The sequence below is a fragment of the Hyposmocoma kahamanoa genome, unplaced genomic scaffold (assembly GCF_003589595.1).
Source record: "Hyposmocoma kahamanoa isolate Upper Pololo Valley unplaced genomic scaffold, ASM358959v1 64, whole genome shotgun sequence".
NCBI classification, from domain to species: Eukaryota; Metazoa; Arthropoda; class Insecta; order Lepidoptera; family Cosmopterigidae; genus Hyposmocoma; species Hyposmocoma kahamanoa.
Window position 1 is genome coordinate 15,288,659 of NW_020653852.1, and position 8,787 is coordinate 15,297,445.

The 8,787-nt window shown below is 35.4% G+C and overlaps 1 protein-coding gene across 1 annotated transcript in view; it reads left to right on the forward strand.

The window, feature by feature from the left end:
• LOC113230894 overlaps positions 1–4,696 on the forward strand; it is a 133,905-nt gene extending 129,209 nt beyond the window's left edge. The window contains exons 7-10 of the mRNA XM_026465002.1: positions 1,003–1,171; positions 1,299–1,744; positions 1,823–2,047; positions 2,132–4,696. Coding sequence (XP_026320787.1) covers positions 1,003–1,171; positions 1,299–1,744; positions 1,823–2,047; positions 2,132–4,696 — 3,405 coding nt within the window. The remainder of the gene's footprint in view (positions 1–1,002; positions 1,172–1,298; positions 1,745–1,822; positions 2,048–2,131) is intronic.
• The last annotated feature ends 4,091 nt before the right edge of the window (positions 4,697–8,787 follow it).

An 8,787-nucleotide genomic window follows, 5' to 3' on the forward strand; every position in this document is an offset into this window, starting at 1 on the left:
ATATATAACATATAAGTACCTACTGTATATATAACACTAAATTTCGTTTTACGAATAGTTGAAGCGCCCTAAAATATGTTGATAGGATTTTTTTTATTTCATTATATGTACAATCGCAAAATATAATGGTTTTTGTATAGCTTTAAGTGCTTTTTATGTTATAAAATATATTTATTAAAACTTACCTATAACTAACCTAACCTATAGCCACAGGAGGAGGTCGAACCAACTAGCAAATGCAAACAAATTCACCATTGTACATGCAACTAAACACTAAACTCCACTGGAATTATACTAATAATTTTAAATGCATTATACTGAGTGTATGTTATATCCGAAATGTTTATGTAAAATGAGCATTATGCCATCGGTATTTTTTTTAATTATAACGCACACACTCAACATTGCCCCGCACTAGGGAAACCCTGTGTGGCGGGTGCAATGGATACACACATAGACAACCACAAATTACACCCAAACTCACGAGAGAAATAAATGTAGGCCATACAAATGTTTCTTCCGACCCGGGAATCGAACCTGAGACGTCTGCGTGGCAGTTCGACATGGTAACCGTTCGGCCACAGAGGCAGTTAAAGACTATAAAAGTTGTCATATTAATCGTCTATTATACCCAGTGACCTTTATATCATGCAAGAATATGTCAAATGTCTGTATACCATAAATTAATTATATCTGTTGAGCGTTATATCGACTAAAAATATGTCATTTGTGAATGTTTGTCATTACGACCCGCAACCTAAAAAAAATCATTATAGTGTCTGTTTATGTTTATGTAAATAACCTGCATTTTAATTTAACAAAATTTTTGTTTTCGTTGCGATTTTGTTTGGTAATTATTTATCGTCTCATATCAATCAATATTTTGATTATGTTTATAACATTTATTTTTTTCTTCTGTGTTGTCATTTTTGGTCGTGAAATAAATAAATTTTCCTTCTTTTCTTCAAAGCAAATAAAATAAAATTATTTAACGTTTTCCAGTGGAGCGGCGAAGACGATGTGCGTGCACGCATGTCAGGTCGCGTCATGGTGGTACGTCTCTTGTGCCGCGATGTGTCCGCCACACCGACATTGCCCTTGGACTTGCGCGGGGTATTCACGCCGTGTGTCGCATTCAGGGTGCAGGGGTCACCACCCAGACATACTACAAGTAAGTTTGATGTTTAAGTCGTAAATAACCTTCTGTGCTTTCACAATATCTTTATGACCGCGACTGCACCAAAGAAGTGTTCGACCTGGATTTAACTTTTATTTTCCTATGTTTATTATCTTCGCAGATGTAACTGAAGTCCAATTTGCACCAAATGCCCACACTTCTAAAGCATCCAACGGATCAGGTCTATCTGTTACCGAGTACGTCGCAATCGGCATAAGCTCTCTCCTTCTTGGTCTCATCTACGTCGCCTCGGTTTTCCTTTATTTGCACATAAGAAAACGTAAAAAAGCTGCCTCAGACGAAGGAAGTACCAGAAGACTAAAAGGTTTGAAGAAAAAAGATGGCACTGCTATAACTGAACGCGATATAATAAGAATCAGCAATGACCGCGTTCCAAATTTATCCAATGCTATGGGAGATGATGGAGTAATTAAGAAAAATCCACTTTTGAATTTGAACCGACAATTCCACGATAGTAAAAGTTTCCCTAGTGACTCTGGCAGTAATTTATCAGATTCGGAAGACTTTGCCGATAGCAATCCACGAAGTGAGGACAACTTGATAAACGTAAGGCAGAAGTAAATATATTGGTTTCTCTTTGTTAGTGTTAATTATAGAAGAATTAATGAACTTATTTTATTCCAGAGCCAAAGTAAAACTTCCGCAGTCGTGCACTTACGTTACAATGAAATGAAAATCCAAAATGACACCGAAGTCAGTCATCGAGATGAATCAGGCATTGAACGACTGCCGGACGAACACGTATCTATTGTAGAGACAACTGACGATAGAGAGATTGCAAGACCTGTGGGAACTACAAGACGTAAACTGTATTTTAATCCAGCTTATTTCGAACCTCATTTGATGGCGGTAAAATTAATTTCTCTGATTAAAAAACATTAACATGTTACTTTGTATTTCTATTGAATATAATTTGATTTCAATTAATTTCAGGAACCTCCTCCAGCAGCACTGGAATTTCTAACAAAAATTCGGGAAGTCATTTCGATAGCAAAACATAAAATGGCAGCTAAACGCTTTCAACCAATTTTAAATCAAATACCAGAGGAAGAAACCTATCCTTCAAATAGGAACAGTGTCGAGCTATACCAAGGTTTAGGAAGTCAAAGAAGTGGCAGCGTGGTGAGCCTCAAAAGGGAGAATAGTAGAAAGAAATCAATTTGCGTGGGATGCCCTGGTTGCAAATCGGATAACAGCGACCTTCATAACTTACTGCAATACGATGCTCCAGCCTGTTCCAATTGTATGAACAGTAGAGGAGATAAACAAAATAGTATTCGAAAATGGTTAGAAAATATACCCACTGTAAAAAGTCAACCACTTTATAATGAATATTCATCTAATACTCATCACAACGGCTTGGTCAACTCACTCTTATCACTGCCTTCCAAAGAGAACCGCTGTAAGTTGAGGAAACAAAATAGTTTTTCAGCTACTAACTCAATGCAATTATCAGATGGTTTAGCCGTACCTAAAAGAAGAGCTTCGACAATGTCTGTAAGGTCAGAACCACCATTAAGAAATTACAACTTACCGTTGCCAGAATTCGAAAACGAAGATTACCAACCGACGAGTTACAGTACATACTGTCAAACAGTTTCCAGGGCTGATGATATAAGACCTATTGGCCTCAGTGATTATCGTTCAGGAAGCTTACGAAGCAATGCAATAGCAAATCAAAGAAGAAACAAATTCATCACTAATAAGAATGCTCTACCAGATATGGTCAATGAAGCCGTAGCTCTAGATCACAGTTCTAAAATTTACAGTCACAGCAGTTCTGATGAAGAAAGATTTCATGGAAAAATTTACAACGTTGCCCAAAACTTCGCACGTAATAATTCGGAAAGTCCGCTAGCCAACGATTACGAAACCGACAGTTTAGAAAGAAATTCTCAAAAAAAAGGAATATCTACATCTACAGAGTATCCAGAAGTTCCATCTTCACAAGCTAGTCCTAGTTTGAGCAACGCACTACCTCTTGAAGAAGAACTTACAATGAGGAATGCCGTATACAAACATTCTAGTAGTAACAGTAATACTCCTTCACCACAGAGAGATATTTTCATCGACCAAAGTCATTATGAAATTATTGGAAAACAAATGGAGCCACCGAAAACATCAGCTACTGAAAAAGTAAATCAAAATAGTGATTACAGTTTAGTAAGCGAAGTGTATGTAAACAACAACTACAACTTTGGTAGCACGCCGACATCACCGAGTGGATCTGAATGTTCTATGGGTAGCAGAAAATTAACCTGCGCTATAAAAACTGAAGAAAATTTTACAGAAGAAAAGCCTGGATGCTTGACAATAGAAGTAAAAGATCCTCCAGAAAATTACATAAAAATCCACGAATCTGATGGCTTTGAACCAGATACTCTAGACCGAAAACATCCAAAACATAAGGAAACAGTGGAAACTATTCAATTTAGTAGAAAAGATCTAATTAAAAATTTAACAAACAAAGAATCTCCACCTAGTCAAAGTATAATGTTAAGAAGTAGCGGCACATTTACAAAGACTAACAATAAAATTGAGTACACTGCGAAATTTAATAGCCTAAGAAACGACTTCGAGCAACGGAAAAACATAAACGAACGACCTAAGTTGTTGCCAACAACTTTTAACGGAACAAAATGCATTGAGGATACTTCAGAAGAAGTTTGGGAAGAACCCGCTGATTGGGTTACAGAGGAAGGGCGTATATTGACTTTGGAGCTGCGCCATTCCAAAAGACAACGTCAATGCACGCCACCGACGATAAAACAAATCAAAAACCTCGCTCGACCTGATGTCTTACCGCCGTTACCGCCGACTAGTGAGAATCCAATATACGAACAACCTTCGTATCCTCCACGAAGAGTTGAAAGTGATAGGTTACCCATCGATGATCACCAAAAAAACGTGAGTGGCAGAAGCCTCAGTCCGAGGATATTTATGAAGAAAATGATTGAACCTCAACGCCCAAATTCAATTCCTCATGAATCGTTTTATGGATCCTCCAGCGGTCCGTTAAGAGCTTCTGTCGAATCACAGTCCTCGGAATACGAAATAGACCAAGACGAGTCCAGAAAATCGGGTGAATATTGCAGAACTTCTAATAGAAGACCTTCAGCTAGAAGTTCATGTACTGAAATTAACACGCATACATTCGTCAAGGGCTCCAAAACTGAAGGTCATTCTAAGCCACGATTCAGACGGAAGAAGGGCTCTAATATTGAGGACTCAGGGTATTTAAGTAGTGACTCTACAAGTTCGCGACGTGCTCAACGAAAAATTGTGATCGCAAAGATTGTTAGTTGCAGTGATAGTGACGATACAGAAAATGAAGCTAGGAGTGAATCTGGCGCTGAAAGTGTGGAAACGCATTCAGTGTATTTTGGACGATTTAGAAATCAGGAAGGTTTAGATGGTGGTTTAGAAGGTAGTTTCAATGGAATCAAGAATGCTAGAGACAGTAGTAGAAAACAAAGACGTTCTAAAGAATGCTTATAGTGAATTCCTACTAAATAAATGATAACATTAGATTTATAATAATGAATGGGTTGTGCAATTTAAAGAAATGTGCAATAAATAGCCTGTGCAATAATTATAAGAATTACAATCTACAACATTCCTACAAACTAAGTAACAATATGACAAAACTATATAGTTAAAACATGTAACGATACAATAATATACCTCTAATAAATAGGAAAATAGATATAAAGGCCGGACGATGTGCAATTTTAATAATATTATAAGTTAATTAGTTCCTCAGGTGTATCAAATACATGAATATAGTGGGAAATTTATTTATCTCATAGGCGCTTAGTTTTAGAGCAGTTCTGACCTATAAATGGCTTATTCTTTTTAAAAAGTTATTTGCTATATTTGAACAATTATAATTGTTATTCCATAAGTGTTAAGCATATAGCTCTGCTATCACAATAGTGTTGTAACTCAAAATATGTGAAATTCAAGATTCTATCATTACTGAACGTAAAATTTGATTCTCTGTACGTCAATAAAACCGTCGATTTTGTAAAAAATAAAGAAGATGTCTACTTAACTCAAAACGAGACACAATTTATGTGAGCTATTACTGGCGGAAACAGTCCTTATCCAAAAATATTAAATTATTTTTTCTTTTTATATTTAAATGGATTTGCGCAAGTGCGAAATTGTTTAGATATGTATAATAAACCTTAGCCTATGCACATATTTTAATGATTTTTCACGGGAAGTGAATATTCGTTTTTCATCGATTCTGTGAAAATACACTTTTTGAGTAATAATTGTATTAAAAATGCGATATAGTTCACCATCATGGTCAAACATGCCTTTTTTGAAAGAAAAAAAAAAGGTTTATTCGTTAAATTGAGTCACTATACACACTTAAATCTATACTTAACACTAAAATAACAAATGTAAATTACGCAGTGTGATTTTAAGCAAGTAAGTGCGTATAGTGGCGCAAAAGAAGAAAAAGATACAACTCATCAATATGTCCATCTCGAGCGAGACAGACGCTGATTTTCAGCCGTTCCTCAGCATCGTCTGAGTCTTGCGGAAATGGTACTTACATACTGCGTGTATCCTCTGTTTTATGCCACACTACACATTTACGATACACGTGCGATACATGCATACATTATTTTATAAGAGCTACAAATAAATACACATAAATATAAATAAGATAGAAGGCAAGAGATAGGGACATCCGGTATCAGAGCATACGCTGGTTTTGTATCAACAGATTTTTCATATACGTTTTTTAAATCCAGATCTTGAGATTGATTTTTGACTTAGTTATGAGTGCCGTTAAATAACATCTTTTAGTCGATTCTTTTAAATACAAAATTTAAACAGGTATTATTTCTTAACGACGAATTTCTCACTCTATATGGTGATTGTAAGCAAGACTTGCCGTTTTTGTTTGCTGGATTTGTTTATGGACCACTCAAAATGGAACCCAACTGTACTTATACGTTTTAAGGCCTATAGGCCCACTTATTTTAAGTGTTAAACATTATCAATGTTGTTCAACTCACTACCCTTACTTTCAATAGCTAATCATTCTATAACAGTACTTTTACATGTAAATATAAGCAGAAACGTTTTTTTACTCCAAGATAAGTACTGTAGAGAAAGAAGCATTTTTGAGATAAGATGCGTTACGAGTTACGACGACAAACCTATTTAAATGTCGTCTAACTTCAACTCGATATGTAGAGATAAAATTTGTTAGAAAATAATTTGTAAATAAGCATTTAAAACGTTTTAAGTTTACTGTATATACTACGATCACTCGTAAATTTTTAACAGAATTGCAATGCTAGATTGATTGCCGAGGAAAATGGATAAGAGTTATTTATTCTTGTCGATGCGAGACAGCTGTCAGGATCCCCCGATAAAATAGGCTAAGACTTGCACGGATTAAGTGAAAGGTCGTAAGCAAACGTCCAAGTAGCAATTTTGTTAAAATCTACAGCTGTACCGATATTTTCGGCGTTCTCTTGGATATATAGCTAAAGATCATCAGCATAAAGATGATACTTATAAGAGAGATTCTCGATGATGGAATTTATGAAAATAGTTCCAAAACAGCAAGGGCCTAAGAACACCACCTTGCAGAACGCCATCTGTAAAAGCGCGCTAGTTTGACAATGTATCATCTATTTTGATACGCAGCTTAATGGCGTTCAGTTACTTACGAAACCAAGTGATGGCGAAAGGGGGGAATCCAAGATCGTATAAGAGTGAGGAGTACAGCAAAATCAAGTCTATTTAACGAATTAGTTTAATTTTATTCGACTTGTAAATAATGCTCGTAGAGTCAGGCAGCAATATAAAGCTTCCTAGTACCTGACTTAGTGTTAAAGTGCTCCAGAGAGACTGTCATTTTAATAAAGCCTCTCTGTACAGAGCGCAATGTTTGGGTTTTGGTATTTATGATGTTGGGAACTTGCAATCGTAAATATTTCATCAATTCCATAGTTAGAGAATTTAGTGTTGTAGATGATATCAACAAATTTTATCTAAATACTAACAATAATAACACACTACTACTACTAAATGTAGTAGATACCCTAAAATATCCATAAAGTCACCAATAAGGTAATGAACAACTCGTCGAGACTAATTTAGTGGGCCCAACAGTTCGCTGCTTTTTAAGGGTGCAGATCTGACGCCGCAAATACGCTTGTTTGCGAAAGACTCGCGAGCTGCATTACGTTGTGCGAGCTGTTCGCGTGCCCACATATATTACATACATTACGTACATATTACATACATATACATTATATTATTATATTACGTACATATATTAACATTGTATTTAATTGCACGCATGCAGCATGCATTCGCGGCGCATTCGCCATATCTGTACACACCCTAAGAATCGTGGCCTAATACATAATTTATTCTCCTTTACATATTGTCGAGATTTATTCAGAAAATGATAAATTTTGCTGTCCATAGGAATCTAAGCTTTTCGTTGGTTAGAATAATCACATCACAACATTAGAATGGTTTACGATACGTCATCTTTGCGCGGCAGAACGGTCTCAGGTTTTTTAAACCATCTTCCTGATGAGGATGCATTTGAGATAGGCCGCTATTTTACAAAGCCATCCAGTTCTACAGACTACGGAATCTGCGACTGTCCTGGTCGCAGTATATCATCGGATTTCCATAATATAACAAGTCGATAGGACTAACAGAAATATAACTTTTTTTATAAAAAACTACCTCAAAAGTTCGTGGAATTGCATCTATTTGCCAAGTACTCACCAAAGACTATAACTGACAACAACAATTTATTAATGCGGTCTGAGATTAATGGTCCATAGTATTGGGTAATGGAAAAATTTACAAAAATCAAATTATTTTGAATATTACCTATCCCTATATTTTTCCACATTTTAACAATGACGCATGTTAAAAGTTGAAGATACTGTACTCTTTAGAATTTCTAAGCTGTATTCTATTATAAGAATTTGTGACAATAAGTCAAGCAGAGTTTAGAAATGTTTATACAATACATTTAGCAACGTTTATATACAGTTTTATTTTATAATTCATGCTAAATAAAACTTTAAAAGATATAATATTTAAAGTTAATATGAGTCTTCGAATTATACTTTCCCAATTTTTCAGAATTTTCACTATTTGAAATTTTTTTGGAAAATTACTCGACAGTAATCGTGTAACACTTCTAAGTAAGCCTGTCGTTTCTATATTGGTTGTTTGTGTGAAACTTAAGATTGCTTGTTACCAACATTCAGGGTATACCTAATGGTTGTGGCTAAAATTTCTTTACTTTTAAGTCTTCGTATATTTTATCATTAGTATGTAGCATTTTACGAAATAACAATTAAGCTTTACATTAAGTTAATTTCATTGTGTTAAATGGGTCCGCACATTAGCAGTTCCAAGTGGTCAACGCCGTTCATAAGTTAAGAGGCAAATAAATCACAACGCATTATGATATAATGCGTAACGTACAGTCAATAGCACGTCAAAGTTCACATTTAATTTGAGCTCTATGCCACTTGAGATAAGTACGGTGTAAAGTCTGAAATGTTATACTAAACGCGCTTTTG